The sequence below is a fragment of the Carettochelys insculpta genome, chromosome 6, assembly GCF_033958435.1.
Source record: "Carettochelys insculpta isolate YL-2023 chromosome 6, ASM3395843v1, whole genome shotgun sequence".
NCBI lineage: Eukaryota > Metazoa > Chordata > Testudines > Carettochelyidae > Carettochelys > Carettochelys insculpta.
Window position 1 is genome coordinate 50,398,441 of NC_134142.1, and position 27,320 is coordinate 50,425,760.

The 27,320-nt window shown below is 41.2% G+C and overlaps 1 protein-coding gene across 2 annotated transcripts in view; it reads right to left on the minus strand.

Moving 5' to 3' along the window:
• Window positions 1-27,320, minus strand: part of SCFD1 (sec1 family domain containing 1) — a 124,023-nt gene that overhangs the window by 35,166 nt on the left and 61,537 nt on the right. Inside the window, exons 15-18 of one of the 2 annotated variants that reach the window (XM_074996913.1) lie at window positions 20,541-20,637; window positions 14,275-14,342; window positions 3,571-3,650; window positions 2,845-2,907 (exon numbers count right to left, since the gene is read on the minus strand). In XM_074996913.1, the coding sequence (XP_074853014.1) occupies window positions 2,845-2,907; window positions 3,571-3,650; window positions 14,275-14,342; window positions 20,541-20,637 (308 nt within the window). Of the gene's footprint in view, window positions 1-2,844; window positions 2,908-3,570; window positions 3,651-14,274; window positions 14,346-20,540; window positions 20,638-27,320 lie in introns of both variants that reach the window. The other variant, XM_074996912.1, reaches the window with a different exon arrangement.

The window sequence follows — 27,320 nt, forward strand, 5'->3', positions numbered from 1 at the left end:
CTGGTATGACTGGCTGATAGAGATAAATACATTCAAAATGAGTTGCAGATAGGTCAAATACAGAGAGAGAGCTGTGTAAGGTGAACTATCAGTCCTTATCATCAAAGGAAATCTGCTCAAACAATTCTAAAGATGAACCTGGGAATTTAAATAACTCTGTTAGACATGCATGGACTGGCCATAAATTCAGGGTCTCCATTCAGTCCATGATCTTTAATATCTAGATGGTAGAAGTGAGCAGAGAACTGCTGCCCTAGAGGAATCAGCTGAGAAGTCCTGTACCAATGCATAATGTCTTGCAAATGTGAACAAATTTCCACAAGACCCCTTTATATGTAACAATGAGGGGAGACACCTCCTGAAGTGATTCCATCCTTGTGGTTTGTGCTCTTATCCTCTGCGGGTGAGGAATGTTCCACAGTTGATAGAGTAGAATGTAGCCAGAGATTCCACTGAATTCATAAGGAGCTTATGGAAAAGCCTGAAATCTTCTGGGAGAGGAGATATAATCCAAGTGAAAGGACTACCTGCAGTTTCTAGGAGAATGCTACTGTGATGTGCCCCGGAAGAAAAGTGGCCCCATTTAGTTAGCCAGCATCTTCCAGGAAAGTCCTTCCTACTATCAAAAAAGGTGTCTCCCATGGCTGTGGAGCATGAACATTCTAAGGACAATGCCCATCGAAATATCAAGTCCTGAGAGATGGCAGGAATGCACATCAGGGCGCTTTATTTTGCTGTTCGACTGAGCTTGGGAAACATTTAAAGGATGATTGGTACTCGGGATGCAATGCACAGAGAATGGGAAACCAAACCTCTCTAGGCCAGTAGGGGATGACCAGGATGACTCTCACAAATCTAGCAGGACAGTGCATTAAGTCTCATGTCAAGAGCTGTAGTGAAGGGAAGGTATAGGTAAATTACTCCAACTAAGAAAAAAAACAAGCATGATCCTGTGATTAATTACCTTGGCATCTTCTGGAACAACATGTGATGCATTCTCTGTTTGAGTGGTGAACAGATCCCTGTTTGGGATTCCCCACAGAACAAAAATATGACGCAGTAAAGAGTACTGGAGAGCTTCCTCTCACCCATGTTTTGTTTTTTTTTTTAATCCAAAGGGGGAAACACTGGATGTGGCTGTCAGGGCCTTTCAGAACCACTTGGGACACCAGTTATTTTGGAATAGGTTGAGAAAACAAAAATTCCACCCCTTTTTTGGGGACTTCGTAATGTTTCACTGCACTTTTGGGGGTGGGAGTGCAGGTGGGTAGTGGCATGTCAAAGTTTTCTAACTGATTCCAGGATGACTTCATTGACAGAAGAAACTATTCTGTTGCAGCTGGATAAGTGAGGTATGTCTAAGGCTGCTTCCACACTCGCCCCCTCCCATCAGAGGTGGCATGGTAATGAGGCAATTCAAAGCAGGCTAATGAGGCATTAACATGCACATTCAGCACCTCATTAGCGTAATGGGGCCGCATGAATTTCAAAGTACAAACCTCGAATTGCCAATTGACAATGTACACGAGGGCAGCTTTGAAATAAGTGCCCCATTTCGACATCCCCTTACTCCCACAAAACCAGATTGGAGTAAGTGAATGTCAAAGTTGGGTGCTTATTTCAAAGGTGCCCCATCTTCACTGTCAATCTGCAATTCAAAGTCTGCACTTTGAAATTTGCACAGCTGCCATTATGCTTATGAGGCACTGAATATGAATGTTAGCACCTCATTTGCCTGCTTCAAATTGCCTTATTACCATGCCACGTCTGATGTGGGGGGGTGAGTGCAGAGGCAACCTAAGAGTTTTTTCTTGGAGTTCTGGATCTCTCCACAAGGAATCTGTTGTTCTCCAGGAATTCTGTGAAGGTGGTTCTGGAACTATCATCAGTGCAAGGAGGGGACTTGGGGTCATCACTTTGTTTGGATCATGGTAATATTATTGGTTCTGATGGAACTGCCTGATCTGGCATGTAATTCTCCTCTTCCTCTGTAGGATAGAAGGACAGAACTGAGAATACCTTAGAGGAGCAGCAAGCAGAATGGATCAGCTTTGCAGGAGACAATCCAGCCCACGATCCCCAACATGGCCATCAGACTAATCAACAGGCAGTCTTCACAGGCTGAACTGATGGGCTTGTGCAAAGTTGAATCTGACTTCTTTGAAATAGATTTAGAGGAAAAACTAGTCTCAGGCTTATGAGAGTTTCTTGGATTCATAACAAGATCCCACTAGTAGTATGACTTTGCAACAGAAGGCACACTCTTTGCTGAGTCAGACTGATAAACAGGGCACGAGGGGGCCTTGGCCTTGGCCCAGTTCAAGCCTCAATCTTCTTCATGAGGTATTTTTGGAAACCCTGGCTACATCTACACAACAAGATAAATTCTAGTTTCCTAAAATCGATTTTATAATGCCGTTTTTTGTAAGCCAAAGCTGGAGCTATGAATCCTGGAGGTTCCAGCCCAACTCATGCAACAGTAAGAAAAATTGGAGAAGTAATTGTTCTCCCTACAACTTTATTTCCTTGAATGGAAGTACAAGATAAGCCAGGGTGCATGCACAGACCAACAAACACTAACTTCAAATTTTGTGGCTCCAGTCACATGCGTAAACCCACTCAAACACAATATAACCATCACTCAAAGGACAACTAAAAGATTTAACTGATTTAAAAAAAACTATATATAAATAAATTTCAACTGTAGTTTCAGCTTGATTTGATGGAATCATAAACAATGGACACTTTGACGATTATTTAATACTGAATGCTGTGAGTGTTTATAAAATAAATAAATCAACAAAGATTTACTGGGAATTTTGGTAGATGAATTTAAAACCTTACCCCAATGGTTTGGCTGTAGCATTTCCATAGCTGGTAGGAGCTGAAGCCATCTTGGCAAAAGCCCTATGAAACAAATGTTATAATCAAGTGCTTAGTTTGTTTTCATTGTTACACTGTTACTTCTTCTCTGCCTATGAAGACAATCTGAGAATGGAAATGGCTCTGCCAGTAAAAATCTGTCATCAGGCAATTGCATAATCTACAAACATCCCTCTCCCTTTATTAAAAGCTGAATGCAACCCTTTAAGAATATTTTAGCTTTTGCCAAACTAAAGCCTACAGCTATACTGAGATACAGTTAGAAACTCAAAGAAATTAAAGTATAGTACTTGGAATCAGGGAGCATATGAATGAGACAGCTTTCTTTTTATGAGCTCTAATATTTCATAGATAGACATGAAGGATGGCCCACAAGGCTGAACCAAGTAAGAGGAAGCCAGGAATTCTGAATTTAAACTAGCTTCCGATGTTGAGTTATTAGAAACTTACCAGGTATACTGTTGAAAATCAAGTTTGATACCATTCTCATTTGTTAGAGTTTGGCTTAGAAATGTTCACATGAATAGTCAAATAAATGACAACAGAATTATGTGAGAACCACAATTTACCAGACGTTAAAAGTAATGTACAATTTTCACAAATTCTGGCTGCAGTAGTTTGTGTATCTGTTTTCAACTCCCTGCTGCCCCACAGAAATACCTGCAGTTTTAAGGAAAAATAACTTACTTCCATTGTTTTATGTAGTTCAAGGGAGTAAGATTACATCCTGCATCCGTCAATGCTTTTTTGTATTGCTCCAAATCAGCCTGAAATCATAAACAGGAGAAATGCAACTACTTTCCACTACTCTAAATCAAACAGTCCTTGCATAGACATTTTTCTTCTATAAACATGTTAAAGAAACAGTATAAATTCAGTTAAGTTTGCTACTGAAAAGAATTTTAAAAATTCAAACTTTAGAATTGGCAAACTAAAAATTATGTTTAGAGTCAATTAAGATTGGAGCACAACACATGCTTAAGGTTTTCACTTCCATCTCCAACGGACACCCCACATTAACACATACTCATTTTCATCAAGCATGAATGACCTCACATATTTTCTGTCAATTATACCAAGGCACAGCCACCTAACACATTCTATGAATCTGTGACACTATGTTGCTTGAGTTAACTATTACAATTTTGTATTAGAGTTCAAGTTTGTTAGGAGTCTCGTGCAACTACTGTACCATTTGAACATACTCATCAGCTGCTAAGCTCCCCCCAGGCTTCACATTAAGCCCTGTGCAGGGGCTCAGGAGGGCAGGAGAGAGAGATCTCTCTCAATCCCTAAAGCTGAGCCACCTCCCACACTCAAGACCCCTTGAGTCCACTCCCAGCACATGAATTTTGTTATGTGTACGTGTTATGAAGGTGATGTTTCCCACACAACACTTCCAAACTGGTGGACATGAAAAAATTCATTCTACATAGGGGTGGAAAAATTTAGAAGGAACAGTGATCAGCAGTAGGGTTTGAAGCCTCTAACCTTCAGGTGCCTAGCATAAGCCCTTACTATTTGAACAACTGAAGTAACTAACAACTCTTTTTTTGATCAGCTGGTGGAGGAAGATTAACCATACGCACTCAGTGGGCTACACAACTATTTACAAGTCAGCAATAGAATACTGGCAGTCAGGATTCCTGGATTCTATTTCTGGCTCTTGGAGAGGAGTATAATTCATGAAGTGTAGAGATATTAACTAAATTAATTGTGCTTATTCTGACAGAAGTGTGGTCTACTGGATAAGATAAGGGATGGTATTGTTCAACACCTGAATCCTGCACCTGCAATGATCTTGTGATAGTGCTCGGTTAACTCGTGTAAAAGATGGTGAGAGAAGACGGGGTTCAGCAGCTCTGCTATACCTGTTACTTAGATTGAAGTTCATGGCTGAGGTGAATAATAACAGTAGGAAACTGAATTAAAAAAATCACTTAGAAGTACGGTTTTGAATGTCTAGGCTCTGTTTTCCCGCAGACTTCAGAGAAAAGTTAAGACCACTCCAAATTTCATAGATGTTTAAGGCCAAAAGGGGGACCATCGTGATCATCAAGTGTGATCTATATAGCAGTAACTTCCCCAGAATAATTCCAAGAACATATCTTATAGAATAACACCCAATCTTAAGTTTAAAATGGTCAGTGATGGAATCTGCTTTGACCTTTGGTACATTGTTCCAAATATCAGTAACTCCTAGCATTAAAACGTATGCCTTATTTCCAGTGTTAATTTGTACAGCTTCAGCTGCTAGCCATTGGATCAGGTTATGGCTTTCTCTGCTACAGTGAATAAACCATTAATAAATAATTGCTCCACACATAGATACTTGTAGATTGTAATCTAGTCTCCCCTTATTCTTCTCTTTATCAAGTTAAACAGACCAAGCTTCTTGAGGATCAATAAGGCAGGTTGTCTAATACTATAAATCATTCTTGAGGTTCTTCTCTGCATCCTCCCTAATTTATCAACATCCTTGACAGTTTTTCAGCAGCCATTGCATCAGTGACAAATGCAGAGGTAAAGCAAATGTCTCAGTCCCTTCTGCAGATCCTTGCTTATGCATTTCAAGAGTGCATTAGCTATTTTGGCCATTGAGCCAAATTGGGAGCTTGTAAGAACATAAGAAAGGCAACACTGGGTGAGATCAAAGGTGCATCTAGCCCAGTGTTCTGTCTTCCGATAGTGGACAATGCCAGGTGTCCCAGAGGGAATGAACAGAATGGGTTAAATAATCCAGTGATCCATTCCATCACCAGTTCTCAGCTTCTGACAAACAGGCTTGAAACACCTTTCCTGTCCATCTTGGAGAACAGATATTGATGGACTAGTTTTCCACGAATTTCTCTCTCTCTTTTTTGAACCCTTTTTTAGTCTTGGCCTTTACAACATTATCTTTCAAGGAGTTCCACAGGTTGACTGTGTTGTGTGCAGTAGTACTTCTTTTTGTTCATTTTAAATCAGCTACTTTTTAATTTCATTTGATGAAGCCATAGTTCTTGTGTTCTTTATTAACTTTTTCCACACCAGTCAATTTTATAGACCTCTCTTATCCCTTCCCGTCTTAGTCATCTCTTTTCCAAGTTGAAAATTCCCAGTCTTCTTAATCTCTCATCATATATCTGTCATTCCATACCCTTAAGCATTTTGTTGCACTTGTCTGAATTTTTTCCAGTGTAAAAATACCTTTGACTTGAGGCTACAACATCTTTGCGACTGGGTGCTTGCGAACAGGAAGGAGTTTTGAGAGGCTCTCCTGGAGGAGGAGAAGGAAGAAGCAAACTAAAGCACCTTTGGGTAAGTGGCTGCTTGTGTTTGGGGGTTCTGGGCTTGTGTGTGTTTGGAGTGCTGAGCTGAGTGTTTGTTTGAAAGGCCGTGTGCTCAGGCAGGCAGTTGGAAGCTGTGAGTCTTGATTAGGTTTGAATTGAAACACCATGTGCTGATTGGCTGAGCTGTAGGCAGAGGGAGGAGCTATCAGGGAGGCCGAGCACTTAAACCCCACTAGTAAGCGACCAGGGAGCTTTGCGACCGGGTGCTTGCGAGCAGGGTGAGTGCTAACGGAGGGAGTTTTGAGAGGTAGCTTGGAGGGAGCCAGTGACTTTTATTGCCCTTAAACTTAAATCCTTTATAACAACCTCTATCTGAAACATTTAATTAAACCCTCATATATAATTAGAGTAGGAAATGGAGGCAGAAGCCCAGCAGCAGAGTGGGGGCTATCCTGTTTATTGTGTCGAGTGCAATATGTATGACTACCTACCCTGTGGGCAGGTGGCGTATGTGTGCGCTCGATGCAAGGAGCTCCTGGCCCTCAGAGACCGAGTGCGTGCTTTGGAGGCCAGGGTGGCTGAACTGGAGGAGCTAAGGAAGGCAGAGGTGTTTGTTGATGAGACTTTCCGGGACATAGTAGGGCTGTCCCACCTCCAATCTGACAGTCCTGATGCTGTTACGGAGGATGAAAGGCTCAGGGAAGGAGAGCAGTCAATGGGAGCAGAGGGAAACCATCCCATAGTTGGGACCCTCCTTCCAGAGGGTGCTATGGTATCCTCTCGTGCCGAGGATACTTTTCCGGGGGACGGAGCGCCAGCTGTTAGGAAGAAGCAGGTTTTAGTAGTGGGGGATTTGATCATTAGAAATATGGATAGTTGGGTTTGTGACGACTGGGAGAACCATATGGTGACTTGCCTGCCTGGTGCGAAGGTTGCGGATCTCTCGAGGCATCTAGACAGACTTATGGGCAGTGCTGGGGAGGAGCCGGTGGTCGTGGTACATGTCGGTACCAATGACATAGGGAGGGGTAGAAGAGATGTTCTGGAGGCCAAATTTAGGTTACTAGGAAAGAGACTGAAATCCAGAACATCTATGGTGGCATTCTCTGAAATGCTTCCAGTTCCACGCACAGGGCCAGATAGACAGGCAGAACTTCAGAGTCTCAATGTGTGGATGAGACGATGGTGTAGGGAAGAGGGGTTTAGATTTATTAGGAACTGGGGACACTTTTGGGGTAGGGGGAGCCTATACAGGAATGATGGGCTCCACCTAAATCAAGGTGGATCCAGACTGCTGGCATTAAACATTAAAAAGGTCGTAGAGCAGTTTTTAAACTAAGAGGTCGGGGAAAGCCAATTGGTGCGGGGGAGCATGTGGATCGGATGGAGACTTCTCTTACACGAGGCTCCATCGATAGGGATTCCCTAGAAGTTAGTCAGATAGGGAACGTGGGAAATAATATATGGGCAAGATCAGATGTGAAACAATCGCATATAAAAAAATCCAAGGCGTCTGTGAAAGGCGGACATATAAATAGTGGTAGTTTTTTAAAGTGCTTTTACACAAATGCTAGGAGTCTGTCTAATAAGATGGGTGAACTGGAGTACCTCATATCAAAGGAGGAAGTTGACATAATAGGCATCACAGAAACATGGTGGAATGAGGACAATCAGTGGGACGCTATCATACCGGGATATAAATTATATCGGAAAGACAGAACAGGTCGTGCGGGTGGAAGAGTGGTACTATATGTGAAGGATAATATAGAATCAAATGAAACAAAAATCCTAAAGGAATCAAAATGTTCCATAGAATCATTATGGATAACAATTCATTCCTCTAATATGAATATGGCATTAGGAATATATTACCGACCACCTAACCAGGAGAGTGATAGTGATGCTGAAACGTTAAGGGAGATTAAAGAGGCTATCACAATAAAAATCACAGTAATAATAGGAGATTTCAATTACCCCCATATTGATTGGGTACATGTCACCTCAGGACAGGATTCAGAGATTAAATTTCTTGATGCCTTAAATGACTGCTTCTTGGAGCAGCTAGTACAGGAACCCACAAGGGGAGAGTCAATTCTCTATCTAGTCCTGACTGGAACGCAGGATCTGGTCCAAGAGGTAACTGTTACTGGACCGCTTGGAAATAGTGACCACAATATAATAACTTTTAATATTCCTGCGTTGGGAAGAACATCGCAGCGGTCAAACACTCTGGCATTTAATTTCAAAAAGGGGAATTACACTAAAATGAGGAAGCTAGTTAAACAGAAACTAAAAGGGAGAGTAACTAAACTAAAATCCCTGGAAGCTGCATGGAAACGGTTTAAAGACACCATACTAGAGGCCCAACTTAAATGTATACCCCAAATAAAAAAACACAGTAAGAGACCTAACAAAGAACCACCATGGCTTAACAGACATGTTAAAAAGGCAGTGAGAGAGAAAAGGGCAGCTTTTAAAAAGTGGAAGTCAAATCCTAGTGAGGAAAATAGAAAGGAACATAAACACTCCCAAATTAAGTGTCATAATGTAGTAAGAAAAGCCAAAAAAGATTTTGAGGAACAGCTAGCCAAAAATTAAAAAAATGATAGTAAAATGTTTTTTAAATACATTAGAAGCAGAAAGCCCGCTAAAAAAGCAGTGGGGCCCTTGGACGATAAAGATATAAAAGGAGCGATCAAGGAAGACAGTGCCATTGCGGAGCGATTAAATGATTTCTTTGCTTCAGTCTTCACGGCTGAGGATGTTACATAGGTTCCTAAATCTCAGCCAGCCTTTTTAGGTGACAAATCTGAGGAACTCTCCCAGATTGAAGTGACATTAGAGGAGGTTTTGGAGTTAATTGATAAGCTGAATAGTAACAAGTCTCCCGGACCAGACGGTATTCACCCAAGGGTTCTGAAAGAACTCAAACGTGAAATTGCGGAGTTATTAACAGTGGTTTGTAACCTATCCTTTAAATCCGCTTTGGTACCCAATGACTGGAAGACAGCCAATATAACGCCAATATTTAAAAAAGGCTCCAGAGGAGACCCTGGCAATTATAGACCGATAAGTCTAACATCAGTACCAGGCAAATTAGTAGAAACAATAGTGAGGAATAAAATTGCAAGGCACGTAGAAGAGCACAAATTGTTGGGCAAAAGTCAGCATGGTTTCTGCAGAGGGAAGTCGTGTCTAACTAATCTATTAGAATTTTTTGAAGGGGTTAATAAACATGCGGACAAGGGGCACCCAGTGGACATAATATACCTAGATTTCCAGAAAGCCTTTGATACGGTCCCACACCAAAGGCTTTTATGTAAATTAGGCAGTCATGGGATAGGAGGAAAGATCCTTTCATGGATTGGGAATTGATTAAAAGACAGAAAACAAAGGGTTGGAATAAACGGTAAATTTTCACAATGGAGGGGGTAACTAGTGGTGTTCCCCAGGGGTCAGTCCTGGGACCGATCCTGTTCACCTTGTTCATCAATGATTTAGAAAATGAAGTAAGCAGTGAGGTGGCAAAGTTTGCAGATGACACCAAGCTGTTCAGGACAGTCAAAACCAAAAGGGATTGTGAAGAACTACAAAAAGATCTCAGCAAACTGAGTGATTGGGCAGCAAAATGGCAAATTAAATTTAATGTGGGTAAGTGTAAGGTAATGCACATTGGAAAAAATAACCCAAATTACACGTACAACATGATGGGGTCAAATTTAGCTACGACAGATCAGGAAAGGGATCTTGGAGTTATAGTGGATAGTTCTCTGAAGACATCCACACAGTGTGCAGCGGCAGTTAGTAAAGCAAATAGGATGTTAGGAATTATTAAAGAAGAGATAGATAATAAGACAAAAGATATCATACTTCCCCTATATAAAACTATGGTACGCCCACATCTTGAGTACTGTGTGCAGATGTGGTCTCCTCACCTCAAAAAAGATATATTGGCATTAGAAAAGGTTCAGAAAAGGGCGACTAAGATGATTAGGGGTTTGGAACGGGTCCCATATGGGGAGAGGCTAGAGAGACTGGGACTTTTCAGTCTGGAAAAGAGGAGATTGAGGGGCGATATGATAGAGGTATATAAAATCATGAATGGTGTGGAGAAAGTGAATATAGAAAAATTATTTACCTTTTCCCATAATACAAGAACTAGGGGACACCAAATGAAATTGATGGGTAGTAGGTTCAAAACTAATAAAAGGAAATTTTTCTTCACACAGCGCACAGTCAACCTGTGGAACTCCTTGCTGGAGGAGGCTGTGAAGGCCAGGACTCTATTAGGGTTTAAAAAAGAGCTTGATAAATTTTTGCAGGTTAGGTCCATAAATGGTTATTAGCCAGGGGTAAAGTATGGTGCCCTAGCCTTCAGTACAAGGGCAGGAGATGGATGGCAGGAGATAAATCACTTGATCATTGTCTTCTGTTCTCCTTCTCTGGGGCACCTGGCATTGGCCACTGTCGGCAGACGGGATACTGGGCTGGATGGACCTTTGGTCTGACCCAGTATGGCCATTCTTATGTTCTTATCTGTACTCAGGATTCAAGATGGGGGCATATCTTGAATTTGTTAGGGCAATAAAATATTCTCTGTCTTATTCACTATCCCTTTTCTTAATGATTCCCAGCATGGTTTCCTTTTTTGATTACTGCTGCATATTGAGTGGATGTTTTCAGAGAACTATCCACAATCACTCCAAAATCTTTCCTGAGAGGCAACAGCTAATTTAGTCCCCATCATTTTGTATGTATAATTAGGATTATGTTTTCCAATATTCATTATTTTGCATTTATCAACCTTGAATTTCACCTGACATTTTATTGCCTGGTCATGTTGTTTTGCGAGATTCCTTATGAAGTTCTTTCAGTCTGCTCTTGACATAACTAACAGCTTGGGTCACCTCCAAATTTTGCCATCTCACTGTTTACCCCTTTCTCCAGATCCTTTACGAATATGATGAATTGGACTGGTGTCAGTACCCCACCAGTCCAACCAGTGGACCTCACTGGTTACCTCTCTCCATTCTGAGAGCTGGCCATTTATTCCTGCCCTTTCTTTCCTATCTTTTTAAACCAGCTATCAATCCACAAGACAACCTTCCCTCTTATCCCATAATCGTTACTTTGCTTGAAAGATTTTGGTGAGGTATCTTATCAAAAGACTTTCTGGAAATCCAAGTGCACTATAACCACCGGATCCCCACTGTTCACATGCCAAGTGACTACCTCGAAGAATTCTAGTAGATTGGCAGAGCATGATTTCCCTTTACAAAAAACATGTTGACTCTTCCCCAACAATTTATGCTCATCTGTGTCTCTGACAATTCTGTTTCCACGATTTCTCCCAGTACTGAAGTTAGACTTAGCAGCCTGTAACTGTCAGGATAATGTCTAGAGCCCTTTTTTAAAAAAATGGCATTACATTAGCTATCCTCCAGTCATTTGGTACAGAAGCTGATTTAAAGGATAGGTTACAAACCACAATTCTGCAATTTCACATTTGAGTTCTTTCAGAACTCTTGGGTGAATATCATCTGGTCCTCCTATTACTGTTTAGGTTACCAATTTGTTCCAAACACTCCACTCAAGATTGGGTGTTTATCACCCCACCTCCTAAATTTCTTTCCAAAGAAGGGACATGAATAAATGGTGGTCTGACTAAATACCATATGCCAGTCCACAGAAGGACCCAGACAAGCCTGAAAGTAAGGCTGTTGTCTTAAGTTCCAGGAGATAGAGGCACTCAGCCTAGGAAGTGGAACATTTCTAGTTCTCCAAGAGGAGACATTTTTCCTTTTCTGGTTCTAATGATGGTACTATCAGATCACCATATGTAAGTGCAGAAGTCCTTTTTCATTCTGAATTATTTCTTGAAAAGTTTAATATTACAGTTCTTACAAAAAGAAACAACATCATCACGTGCTTCATGGTGGCTTTTTTTTCCCAGATATCTATTTTATTTTTTCTCTATCTGTATTTACCAGAATTATTTCAGTAACAGTCTCTAGCTACATCTGCAATAGTATATGCCTACACTAGCATTCCTCTTTCAAAAGAGGCACACAAATGAAAGAAATAAAAAATGCACATGAGGGACATATTTACATATCTGGCACCTCATTTGCATATTCTTCCAAAAGAAAAACAGTATAGATGTAGCTCTTTTGAAAGTAAGCCCCATCTTCAAAGGAAATCTTCTTAAAATACACACACACACACACACACAGTTCTTTTGAAGATGGGGCTTCCTTTCAGAAGAGCTACATCTATACTGTTTTTCTTCTTTTGAAAGAATATGCAAATAAGGTGGCCAATATGTAAATCTGTGCCTCATTTGCATTTTCCATTTCCTTCTTTTGCATGCCTCTTTCAAAAGAGGAATACTAGCATAGACGTAGTCATGCTGAAATGGATGTTAATACTCAGATATTTTTCATTAGAGAAAAAATATTTCTGTATGTTTTATTTACCATAATAAAATATTAAATGGAATCAGATATACATTTTCAATAAAATAACAGTCAAGTGAAGACTGATTTTAGAAAATTGATGATGTTGTTTTTTTAGATTAGCCAATCATTTCTAAAGCTTTAGGGCAGATGTTCAAGCACTTTCATTTATTTGAAAATTGTAAAACAAGGCAGTATAGAACACACCACAGAAGTATTTGTAAAAAATTTCCCCTGTAGCTGTTGCCAACGTTAATTAACTGTTCTTATGATAAACTAATTTACAATATCGACAAATCCCAAACTCCAGGTTTGGTAGGTAAGAAAATAAGGAAATGACTTTCAACTATTAGGATTTTGAACTATGGATGAGAGCTTCATCTCCATTTGCTCCCTTCATTTCACATGAAAAGGCAGAAACAGCATAAAAAGACCCTATGTCCCCTGAATATGGCCTGGGGAAGATTTCCCCTAGAGCAAACACTGATGAACAATTGCCTCCTAAGGATTCTTTTGCAACCCCACAGTGAAGGATGTGTGCTAAGAGCTAAAACACAGAGGACAGCAGAGATTGTGGGCAGTGCTGTGGGCCGTAGGGTAACTCAGATAGGCCCCTAGGACTGTCTACAATATTCTGGAGATCTAGTCTATCCATGGAGCAACCCACAATCAGAAGGGTACAAGGCACTACTTTTGGGAGGTGGGCTCAGTCTGCACCTCTGAGACACAATGTAAGGGAACAAGATTTTAAAATGTCTTAAAATAAGTGTCTTGGACTTTCAAAGGAGGCTAGGGGAGAAAGACACTCAAATGGCAAGGAAATTCAAGGTGCCCAACAACCTTCAATTGTTGGAAAAACCCTCACTTTAATTATTTAATGCTGTTAAAATATTGACACATAAGATGTCACCAAAATATGATTCATAATTCAGGCTGGACTATTTTAAAACCTTGTTTACATTAGACGAATGTGACACAGATTCTAATTACATTTATTTCACAGGAGCCATATGATTAAATCCTGAGTACTAAGCATTAGCAAATGTGTCATTAATATTTCATGATTAAACAGTGTGGGGTTCTGGTTGTGTTACTTGGAACAAAAATAAATACTATTCTTATGCAGATTAGCTTCAGAACAAATATATGCAAAAAATGTTTCCTGAATTACTCAGGTATCAAAGCCTTAAAAGCCATCTCAGTATGGAGTCTCAAGAAATATATTCATTGTTCAGTAAACGCAACTCTCTCTCTATAATCAGGGATGAAGTAAAAGTGCCAAATGTTTTGTAATGTCTATCTCAGCTGAGTAATGTAACCCAATAGCAGAAATTGCACCAAATGTTGCTGGTGTAAACTTGATTTAAATATTTTAAAAAGTGATAGTATAGTCTTGCTATTTGAAGCATTTACACATTATCATGATCCAAGAGTTTAGCTAGATTTCATACCAAGGCAGTAATATCTCCAGCAGTAATAAATAATTCTCTGAAGCACTAACTGCAAATAGATTAAATCCTACAGGACTATACTGTACTTTTCCTGAGAAGAAAAAGTAGTTGTTTGGCAAAAGCATTGATATAATTTCTTCTGAAATACCTACCAATTTAGCACAACATTTTGCACACAACTGTTTTGGTTTTATTAAGATACAAAGAACTTACCTCTGAGGGTGCCTGCACTGAATTTATGTAATAGATAAGAAACAATCGCATCTTGTCTTCTGGAGTGCCTGCTGTGGACGGGAAAAAAGGGTTTCTCCTTTTCAAATCAAATTATAAACTATGCCAGTATGTATATTTCACATATTGAGCCCTTGGATCATAACAGTAATTGCAGTGAGTTTAGAAAAGTTTATACAACAAAATTATTTTATGTTGGCTAGAAAGCAAATCATCTCAACCATTTCACTGAAAAACTCCTTTAGAATAGCCCAAAAACTCTGAACAGAAGTTATGTATAATAAGTGGTTTGGCTTAGAGTAGTTCCGTTAAGCTAATCCATGAAGTATCAAACTTCTGTAGTAGTAGAAGACAATGGTACAGAAACAATGTGGGATTAAAGGAACAAAGCATATCAATTGCTTTTACTTTGAGTTTTCAGTTTTGCTGCAAAGCCCTAAAGCTTGACTGAAATTAAATATGTCCTCATAAGCTTCAGAAATCTGCATGAGGCTCAGCAAGAAAAATATTAATATCTCCCATACATTTACAGGGGTTTTGCCCCTCCTTTCATTGCCTATGTGAAAGTCATTCTATCTGGACACCAACAATACTTAGAGTTTCACAATTTCCTCCATCCTACTTGTTTATTCAGTTCTTCACCTCTCTTATCCATGAATCAAAATGTAAGAACTCTGTCACTTCTGCAAGTGTCTATACACTCAGGAATGCAGACTTTAAAGGAATGCATGAAACTTGAAACAGAAATGCAATAAAAACAGACGTTATTAGCAAAATCCAGGATGGCACTAGAATACTAGATAGAAAGAACAATGCTGCAAAGGCTTCTCTGAAACTGAAATCCATGTATTAGAATGGGGAAGGGAGGTGGCAGATCCAAGTTCTGATTTTAATGATGGCTCTAGAACCATGGTGTCCAATACGCTTTCCACTCACTCCATGTGGCAAACTGGACACCACGGTGTTGTGAAGCCGCTCATTAGAGCCGCACACACGGAGCATCCTCCACTGGCTTTGCGCACGTGTCCCACTACTTGGTGGGACAGGCACACAGCGGCAGCGGCAGAGACAGTTCCTCCTCAGGCTCTGGCAGTCCTGCATGACTTGCAGGGGCAGGTCACATGGCATAAGCTGCTCAACTGTAGCCATGGTACAGCTCAGCTCCAGCGATAGGGCAGTGCACACTGCATGGCTTGGCTACATCCACAAGGTGGCTCACATGTGGCAGCTCCAGGGAGCCACGAGCAGTTTGCGTGAGGATGGGAGGGTGCCTGGCTTGGGCAGGCAGGTGGCACCAAGCTCTTAGGGGACAGAGTGGAGATCAGTAAATTTCTTTTCAACACCACTGGTCTAGAACAAACCATTTAAATTTCACCTAGAATGGAAACTGTGCTACAGCACACTTCTAGAAATAAAACAAATTTTAAAAACATAACCTAACAAATTTATTATCTACCAATTGTGGCTTATTATGTGCCAATTCTGAAGACCATGACAGTTTTGTCTTGGGAAAAATTAGACAGAATTTAGATTATGTAAATTGACAATGTAACATTTTATGGACATGTTATCAGCTACGCTTTCCTTCCCACTTTTGTCAGTCATGTGCATTTCATTTCATGCTAGCTGTAATCTCGATGCACATTAGATTCAAGTCTCAGCATCAGCATCATCCCCCCCTTGAGCATCTATTCTCATTTCAAATCACACACCTAGTATTTATTAGCATAACTAAGTTATTTATGTGGAAAAATATGATCATTTTTGTGATACAGCTTAGATCTAATTGTACAGGATGCTGTACAAACACACAGCAAAAAGTCCCTCCTCCAAAGAGTTTACAATCTATTAATATGAGATTTCAATATGGACAGATAAAAGATAACAGGACAAGAATGTAGCTTAGTTTCTTTATCTTGGCATGTTAAAGCATGGCAAAGTGCTGTACAGAAAGACACGTTACTGGTGCTTATCAGAATATAGCCTCAAAGTGTCCCCGATTCAAATACTCCTCTGCAACCTTTGTGATCCTCTAATAACCCTATTATTTGGCTGCTCAAAAATCAACCATTAGAGCTACGTCTAGATGGTGGGTGCTATTTTGGGATACGGCAGTGTCCTGAAATAGCGGCCTGAATCTAAGAAACATACCCACTGTCTCAAAACAGTTTTTGAGATAATGGGCATGCTATTCCAACATCTCTGTACACCTCATTTCAGGAGGAGTAAGGGATGCCTCAAAATAATGCTTTATTTCAGCATGCAACGCTGTTTAGACAGCGCCACATGCCAAAATAGCCCATTTTGAAATCTACTCAAAATAAGTTATGAGGTTAGGGTGCCATGTACACATAGGTGATCTGCCTCTTCACTCCACCCCAAGGAAAACTTTTCATCCTTAGCTCTCTCAAATACAATACAACATACTGAAGGATGGGAGCAGGTCATGGGAGTATTTTCCTCATTTAAGGTCTAACTTGCCACAAAGACAGCACCAGAACACTTGTAATTTGCAATTATACATTCATTCTGCACTAGCTCATCCTATTGTTAAAGTGCTTCCTACTGCTGTCCAGCCTTCATGAGCTGTGGGAGTAAGGGGTATGCTGGGTCTCCCAGGATCACTACAGTTGGCACAGTGCCAAATTGGTGCGACCATACTGAATGAATGATGTGAATCTGACTGGACATGACTTAAACATGGTCAAATAACTAAGGATTCTGGGATCAGGTCTTCTTTAAGCAAAAGTGAAGTGAAGTAAACTTGAAAAGAAACTGGAAAGTCTTGAGGGCTGGAAAGCACGTACAATCAATACTAGACTTATTGGTCAGTGTATGTGGGCCCATGCAAGAGAAAACACCATGAGTGAAATTCCACTGAGGAGCACAAGCTGTAGAATGTCACAGTAGAATGTCATGCAAAAGCCAGAGTGGATAAATGTAGGGTAATTTTTGGGTACCACCCCTCTAGTCCCTTCCAAAAATATTAATTAGGTTAAAAATAGTAATTTTATGCCCACTGGGCAGGCTTTTAAGACATGACTCATTTGAGAAAAGAGGATATGAGAATCAAGCAAAGCAAATTAGTGTTGATGAGGTTCCTCAATTTAAGCACCTGAAGAAGTCAACAACACTCTGTGAATTATGAGACTGTGAACCAGAGTGCTTTCAAGGCAACCAAGGTGGTTTTTTTTTTTTTTTTGGTGGGGAGTGGGGGAAAAAAATCAGACCAGAAAACTGAGAACATACAAGGAGAAAAGGAACCATCTATAGATTGGTAACCACCTTCCCTGTTTGCCAGGCTGGCATTGTGTGGGACCTGCACAATAACTGCCTACGTATGTTTGCAAATGAGAGGCTTGCTTAAAGGAATGTATAGTTTCTAATGTACTGCTATGTTTAACAGAGTATGTATGTGCCCTGATGTAACCCTTTTACTGCAGCTATTATTCTTTCTCAATAAACTTGTCATGCAGGCACAGGCAAATTCTCTGGTTTGACCTTTTTCACTGACAGCAAACAGTAATCAGCTTACCTGGCAGCCATTAAAGATCTAAAAGGAAGAAGAGAAGGGACAGCAAAAGGAGCAGAGATAGGCATACTCACAACCTCCTGACTGTTCAACAACTATGGGCATTTCAACATTCTCCGCTAGAATCTTTGTGGTCTGGAAACAAAGCCCTTACTTGGATCTTTCCATACAGACCATTATTCCTAAAGGTGTGTACATCATGCAACTTTCCAGACCACCCTCGACTGATGTCAATGAAAACCTAAGATGATCCACAAGTGCCTGCAACACCATAAAGTACCCCTTTTCTGTTAATGCACTTTGTTGCAAGATGTTCCACGGCCATAAATGAGATACGTATGACATCCATCACTTTGCTGCACTCAGGGAATCCCATTGTTGCAAAGATATTTCACACACATTACCAAGAGTCATAGTCCTTCACAACAGGATGAGATTAATGTCTCTGCACACTTGCGCTAATGCTGTCTCAGGTGATGGACTTCCCACTCCAAACTGATTTGTGACAGACAGGTAGAAGTCTGGAGTCACCAGCTTCTAAACACTGATCTGCATATCCTTCTTCACTGAGAGGGCAACAGATTTGGTGCCCTTGCACCGCAGTGCTGGGGTGAGCTCCACAAACAGTTCCTGGAAGGGCTTTCCCAGTCTTGCTTGTCATCCCAGTCCTGCATAACAATGTGATTCCACCACTTAATGCTTGTTTCCTGAGGCCAAAAGCATCTGTCTACCATATGTAGTTGCTCTGTAAATGCCAGAAGTTATCTGGTGGTGTTTGTTGACAACACACACAGCTGGCAACTCTGTTCACACTGGAAGCTCATGATACACTTCATGACCATTTGCTCTGCGTTCACAACTGTGACGACAATAGGGTCGTGCAACGTAGGATCCATTCTTTCAGACAGAGATGGCAGGCACACAGTAAAGAGGAGTAGTTGAAAAATGCCATGAAATGCAGATGGAACCCATGGAAAGATCGGATGGCTAAAACTGCATTATGGGATGTTGAGCACACACCCATGATATGGTGTGATCCACTCCGTCTCCCCGCAACTCCTAGCTACAGAAAGTGGTGAGTAGGCACAATGAAAGAGCTACCCACAGTGCATAGCTCTCACCTGTTGATGCTAGGGTACCAATTGTGGCCATAATCTGCTGACATGCACAGGAGATGTAATTATACTGGTTTTTGATCAGTGGTGTAACTTCATCGACTGTGTGGTGTAGACAAGGCTTCAGTCTCACTGCCTTTCCCTGACTCAATGGCTATTCATTATAATTCATGCTGGTAATACATAGTAATTCATGATTACACTAAAAAAGTCAATAGGCTAGAATAGACAGTGAGAATGCCTCTGTAGCGTGGTGTCTAGACAATTTACCTTGGATACGGGACATCTGAGCTGAAGTCCCATCTTCAATGACTATACAAGATGTAACTGTTCCATTAGGACAGACAGACAAACTCACATCACAATATCTCAGGGCTTAGAGCAGTACTGCATTGTGAGACATTACCTCACACTACTGCTGTTTGATTTTGAGTTTAGCACCTTCCTTACCAGGTGCTGATCTGCAACCTTTGCCATAAGAGGCACAACTACCTCACTAGTTATCACTTTAATCACTAACCTCTTATCAATCCAGCCTTTGTTTGCACCAATGATATACATAACCAAAGTCTTGGTTGTATTAGTTATCATCCATTGAATCGTAATATATACATCCAGTAGCACTTTCTGCTCCTCAGCCACAATGCCAAAGTTGTACTTTCCTAAAAATGCCCCCCCCTTTTTTTTTTTAAATTGGCCGTGCAAGACATTACTTTTCTCATCCCTTTGCTCTAACCACTAGTCCCCAGCCATTTACAAGTGACTTCAGAGGTTACATATCAGGGTTGAGTAAGGCAAGCTGCTATCTTAGGGGTGAAATGTCCTGTCATTAGCAGTAGCTGCTGGCAGGCATACAATCCTTCTTATCACAAGTACCTATTAATGCCCTTTGCCAACCTGCTAAAGAGAAAAAAAAATGCTTGCATTGTCACAGTCACCTTGCACTAGACCCCTGTAGTATATCCTTTGGCATCCCTAAAATTCAGTACAGTGTAAGACAACATTTTCTCAGTTGAACTTAGGGCCTGACTACCTACAAAATTAAGGCAATGTAAGGCATTTTATGTTGACCTACCTATGGAGGTATACACAGGCCAATGCTCCTCCCACTGGTTTATCTCTCCTGCTATGCTGACATAATAAAACCAGCCAGATGACAGGTGATGTTATAGCTTATGGTGATGTAGTACAAAAGACAGAACATCAGTGTAAATGCTGCGTTGTTTGGGTCGCACTAAGTAGCCTCCTTTCTCTGTTAATCATTTTGAACACTGCTGCCTCCCAGTCGGGTGCACAGGCATTCACCCCTCCTGTTTTATAGCCTCCAGAAATTCTGAAATTGCTCTATTTGCTTGGGGTGGAGAGCTCACCTGCTTAGAGTACATGGGAGACACTCGATCTCCTGGGTCTGGTTAGATCATGAGACTTTGGGTTTGCAGTCAGAAATGAATTAATTTCCTAGCTCTTTTAAAAGTCTCTTCTCATTACACGTCTAGTGTATTGTACACAGACCCCACTAACAAACAAAAAGTGCAATCAAAAATTTGAATCGCTATCAAACAAAAGTTAGCTCATATCAAATTCAGATGCGCAGTACTTACCATCAGGGTCAGAAATCATGTCCAAGAGTGATTTATCAAGCGTGGATTTGCTCATTATTTTTTCCTCATACTCAAAATACACATCGAGTTTCCGTGCCTGTTCAAGAAAAAATGTTAAAATGATTAAATTGTGAAAATATACTTCCCTATTTAAACAGGTAGATAGAACAGTTGATTAAAATTACTTTTACATTATTCACTTTTCCTATCTCTTGAAGGAAAACTAAATCACTCAGCATGAGAATCGCTCGATTTGATTGTGATCCAAACACAAAAATATTTCTGTGCTATCTTAGTGCAGAAAGTAAATCAATCCTCACAATAATTTTGTTAAATACATATCATTATTGCTCTTTTGAACCATATATTAAGGTACGGATCAAAAGTCTTAAAAAGAAAAAAAAAGAAGACTGAACAAAAACTGTTTTGAGCTGGACAATAGGGAGCATTGTAATGTTTCGTATGGTGCTATGTTACAATCACCCCAAACAACCCTATCAGAATGTTTTAATGTCACAGTGAAAAATTAGGTTGAATCTACAGCACACTTTAAATGAGCCTATCACAAAGCAATTAGCTATTATGCTCTCCAGAGGCCCACCAACAGGAGAAGCAGCAAAAGGGAAAAAGTGCCCAAGTATCTGGGCAATTTAAAATGGCTTTGGGGCTCCCAACCATTGACACTGGCAGTACAGTGGGGCTAAGGGAGGCTTTCTACACACACTTCCTCTGTGCTACTCCCCGAAGTGGAGCATGAGAAAGTGCCCGTGATTCTGTGGTTCCAGGACTGGTATTCCCAGGGTATAGACTGTGGCTGTTAGTGAGGATCCTCAACCTCATGAAGATCCTTACTAACAGCCACAGTCTATACCCCAGGAACACCAGTCCTGGAACCTTTCCCTGCAACAAAGCCCGCTGCCAGCTTTGTCCACATATCTTCTCTGGAAATACCATCACTGGACCTAACCAGGTTACTCACAGAATCACGGGCACTTTTTCATGCTCCTCTACTAACATCATATATGCCATCATGTGCCAACAATGCCCAGATGCTTTGTATATTGGACAGACTTCTAACTCCCTTAGACAAAGGGTCAATGGGCACAAAACAGACATCAAAACACTCCAAATCCACAAACCAGTTAGTCAACATTTTAATGGAATAGGGCATTCTGTCAATGACCTAAAGGTATGTGTGTTACTGAAAAGGAATTATTGCACCTTTTTGGAAAGGGAAACAGCCGAGTTGGCTTTTATATTCAAATTCGGCACATTAACACATGGTTTATATCGTGATGGGAACTTTCTGAGTTACTATAGGGGTTTGTCTGCATACTTGGCTCAGTCTAATTCTTGACCTCCCCCCCACCCCTCCACTCTCTGATTTGCTCACCTTGATTATCTTTTTCTGATCTGTCCTCCCTGCTTACTGTTTTTGGTTCTCTGTGCCTTAAATATTGAGTCTGTTCTGGTCTGGCTATGGTCTGAAGAAGTGGGTCTGTCCCACAAAAGCTCACCTAATAAACCATTGTGCTAGTCTTTAAAGTGCTACTTGACTGCTTTTTGTTTTGATTTTGTATCCTTATGTTTGACATTTACATTTCTTTCTGCAGCATCTAAATTCCACACACAAATTTAAAAAAATGCAATTTTCCCTTACCAACAAAATGTTCTAGTGCTGCATCTAGCACCAAAAATAATAGGTTAGATAGCACTCCAGCAGAGACTAATTCATTCAGATGGGACTTGTATCAATGTAGTATGTCAAAAATGAATAAAATAATCCATTAGAGCATTTGCTTGATGCTCAACTTTCCTTTTTTAAAATAAAATACCATTAAGGATCAGATGGCATAAACAGGAACACTTACCAATCAAAAACACAGTTATAAATTCTCAACCCACTGTAAATGCACACTGAACACAAGTTCTTCTTTCAGTCCACGAGTAATTGTAACTCTTTGGCAAAGGGACTGATCAAAATCGGCTATTACAAAAATCAAACTCACTAGCCAGTGACTCAAATATACCTTTTAGAGTCCAAAAATGTAGCAATCATTCAACAGCAATGGTACTGATACATACAGGCCCTTCAAAAGTTTCAGTCAAGGACTTTTTAAATTTAAATTTGATGCTAATGAACGAAGCCAGATTGAAACTCTGGGAGATGGAAGTTCTGGATTGTCTGGATTGCCATCAACAGTGAGAAAGAAGAGTTCCTCACATGCAGTGGACTTGATAGGGTAAAGCAAACATGACAAGCCTGAGCCCCCCAGGGACTTAAAATTATAGATTTTTAGGTGCCTGTTTTACTTAATTACTGTAATTAAAATGGTATCACTGTATTTTAAATGTTGTTTTCCTTTTGTGATGGAGAGACTTGGAACCTGATTCCTTGTTGCTATGATAGAAGTTGTGCTCCTTGGATATCCCTTCCAATTAAAAATATATGGAGATACACATCTGATAGAGCTGGAAGGGACCTTGGGAGGTCATTGAATCCAGTACCCTACCATCTTAGCAGGACCAAGCACCATCCCTGACAGATTTTTTTTTTTTAAATCTATTTGCCCCAGACCCCTAAATGGCCTCCTAAAGGATTGAAACTCACAATCCTGGTCTTAGCAGGCCAGTGCTCAAACCACTGAGCTGTCCCTCCTCACTTTACCTAGCAATAAATTTACATAAATTTACATAGCAGTCTTAAACTATGACTCCAGGAAACAATCAAAGGTCACTATTACCAATGTTGTACCATCACGTGGTAAAATGAGTCATGCTTGCATACAGCACTGTCTTTATTTTAGTGAAAATTTCCCCATCTATCCTTAAGCTTTATTTCCAATAAATGTTTGGATGTTATTCCAACAGCAAACTGTGGAAAAATAAGTTATACTTTTATAACTGACTCATTATTCAGTGTATACTGATAATTTTATTTGTTTTCAATTCACTATTTTTCCAGGTGCTTGTAAAATCAACAAGAAAACAAAAAACACCAGCAAGTCCTGACAAACCACAGAGCAAGAGACTAGTTATATAGCAGAAGCACTGAAATAATGATACATGTAAAACAGTATTATGGAGAGAAACTACTAACTTGTTTGTGTATATTTTATATAAATTCTACATTGTTAAGTGATTGCCATGCAGCTAAATACACCACATAGATGTTTTTTTTCCAATGCTTATCATTCTCCTTAACTAAGTTTTCACAAATTATTTACTCCTGGAAATACCTATAGAAATTTTCCCTCCATGAACTACAATGCTTGTCATGACAAATACAGTGATAAATAAGAGCATAATATAGTTTGTGGTACATTGCACTGGAGATTTAAAAAGAATACTGGTGTAAGGTTATGTTGAATATAAGAGAGCAATTATAAGCAATTTGATGCTCAATAATAGTTATGTGGATAGTTCAAAAGTTATGAACGTCTCCTCTTCTAACACATAATTACCAATAAAAATTAGAGTCAGGTAAATGTGACATTTAGAGTTGATTCAGAATGAGTGACTACACCTGTCCCTCTGTAACTTCAGACCATTGCTGCTTGCTCTGTCATCAGTCACCACTGAGAACAGTCCATCCTCTTTAGAGTCCTTTTCAGAAAGCTGAAGACTGCTATCAGATCGCCCCTCAGTCTTTTCTTCTGCAAACTAAATAAGTCCAAATCTCTCAGCCTCTCCTCATAGGTCACGTGCTCCAGATGCCTAATTAGTTTAATTGCCCTCCACTGAACCCGTTCCAATGTGTCCACACCCTTTCTATGTTGGTGGGGGGTGTGGGGCAGAACTGGATGCAATACTCCAGATGAAGCCTCACCAGAGCCGAGCGGAGAGGAATAAGAACTTCTCTAGATCTGCTGGAAATGCTTCTCCTAACACCATTAGCCTTCTTGGCTACAAGGGCACACTGTTGACTCATATTCAGCCTCTCATCCACTGTAATCCCCAGGTCCTTTTCTGCTGCATTGCTACTTCGCCAGTCAGTTCCTAGCCTGTAACAGTACTTGGGATTCTTTCCTCCCAAGCACAGGACTCTACACTTGTCCTTGTTGAACCTCATCGAATTTCTTTTGGTCTCATCCTTCAATTTGTCTAGGTCACTCTGGACCCTACCCTACCCTCTAATGTATCTACCTAATCCCCTACCTTAGTGTCATCTGCAAATTTGCTGAAGGTGCAATCCATCCCCTCATCCAGGTCATTAATAAAGATGTTGGACAGTACTGGTCCTAGAACTGATCCTTGGAGCACTCCACTTGAAACCGACTGCCAACCAGACACTGAGCCATTCACCACTACCCGTTGGGCCCGTCTGTCAAGCCAGTTTTCTGTCCATCTTACAGTCCATGTATCCAATCCATACTTCCTTAACGTATGGTTAAGAATATTGTGAGAGACTGTATCAAAAGCTTTGCTGATGTCAAGGTATATCACATCCACTGACTTCCCCATGTCCACAGAGCCAGTTCCCTCATGACAGAAGCTGATCAGATTGGTCAGGCACAACTTGCCCTTCGTTAATCCATCTTGACTACGCTGGATCACTTTCCCCTCTTCCAAGTGCTCCAAAATGGATTCCTTGAGTACTCCCTCCATGATTTTTCCAGAGATTGAGGTGAGGCTGACCAGTGTATAGTTTGCTGTATTGTCCTCCTTTCCTTTTTTGAAAGATGGGCACTACCATTTGCCTTTTTCCAATCATCCGGGACCTCTCCCAATCTCCATGAGTTTTCAAAGATAATAGCCAAAGGCTCTGCAATATCCGCCAGTTCCCTCAGTGTCCTTGGATGCATTAAATCCAGACTCATGGATCTGTGCACATCTAGCTTTTCTAAATGGCTCTTAACCCGTTCTTTCCCCACTGAGGGCTGCCCACCTCCTTCCCATACTGCACTGCCTAGTGCTGTAGTTGGGGAGCTGACCTTGTTTGTGAAGATTGAGGCAAAAAGAGCATGGAGTATTTCAGCCTTTCCCACATCATCTGTTACCAGGTTACCTCCCTCATCCAGTAAACAGACCCACACTCTCCCTGATAACCCTCTTATTGTTAACATACCTGTAGAAGCCCTTCTTGTTGCCCTTCACATTCCTTGCTAGCTGCAGTTCCAATTGTGCTTTTGTTTTCCTGATTAGCCCCTGGTATTCTCCAGCCATATATTTATACTCCTCCTTACTCATCTGTCCAACTTTCCACTTCTTATACACATCCTTTTTGAGTTTAAGCTTGACAAGGATTTCCCTTGTAAGCCAAGCTGGTTGCCTACCATATGTACTTTCCTTACTGCGCATCAGGACGGTTTGTTCCCGTGCCTTCCATAAGACCTCTTTAAAATACTGCCAGTTCTCCTGAACTCCTTTCCCCTTTATATTAGCTTCCCAGGGGATCCTGCCCATCCTCCCTCTCAGGGAGTTGAAGTCTGCTCTTGTGAAATCAAGGGTCTGTAGTTTACTACTCACCTATCTTCCTTTTGTCAGAATCCCGAAATCTACCATCTCATGATCACTACGGCCTCGGTTGCCACCCACTTCTATTTCTCCTATTATTTCTTCCCTGTCAGTGAGCAGCAGGTCAAGCTGCGCATGGCCCCTGATCAGTTCCTTCAGCACTTGTACCAGGAAGTTATCCCCAACATTCTCCAAAAACTTCCTGGATTGTATGTGTGCTGCTGTATTGGTCTCCCAACAAACGTCTGGGTGATTAAAGTCTCCCGTGAGAACCACCACCTGTGATTTGGAAGCTTCTCTTAGTTGTCTGACGGAATTCTCGCCTACCTCATCTACCTGAGCTGGTGGCCTACAGCAGACACCAAATACTACATTGCCTCTGTTGCTTCTGCTTCTAAGCTTAACCCAGAGACACTCAACTGTCTCTTCCTCCTCCATAAACACTAAAAATAAATTCTTAAGCATATGCTTACACCAAAAAAGTAAGTAAGTAAGTATATTAGGCTGATTGTACACCCACTGTAGTAATTACTGCAGTGATGCACGTTGTGACAGTTTCCCCTGTCAGCCCCCTGGGGGTCCGTGCTGTGCCTCAGAGACTCGAGGTGGCCACTTAACTGCCCAGGTCTTTCCAGAGGCAGGGTTCTCCACTTAGCGAACCATTCTCATCAGAGGCAAGTCCAAAATCGTGGGGGATAAAGCCAGCCCCCTTGCAGGCTTTCACCTACTCCAGCAAGGTGACTCTCTGAGGAAAGATGGGGGGAGTCCAGACCCACCCTCTACCCTGAGCTCCAGCCCACAGTCCCTAAGAGGACAGGAGGTAGCCGGCAGGGCCTTGGCCCTTGCCCCAGCGTAGAGACCTCACTCTGGGCCTCTTCACTCACCACTTCCCTATGGTTCCTTTTTGTGCTGCTCTGCTCTGCTCCAGCCTTCTCCCCTGTGCACCTTCCCACTCCTTCCCCATGCTGCCGGGGGGGGAGGGAGAGCTTTTAATATGAAGTCCAGAAGCCTCAGCTGGCCATGGGTGCTGATTAGACTCTGCTATGGCTGACTCCTAATGAGGCCACAGCTGCCTGCCCTACCTGGGTTTACTCAGCGAACAGAAAAGTATTAGCCCACCATCCAGAATATGTGCCATCTATCAGGTCCCTGCAGCCTACCAGAAACAGTCTGCCACAATATCCATAGACCCCACGTCTTCCTTGGGTCTGTGAGAAGAGCCGAGAGATCGTGCTGGCAGCTCCCTGCTGGGAGCCAAGGTGCACCACAGGTTCCCTGGCTCCCAATAGGCTGCCCCTGCCCACCATTCCCACCAGGAGTGTG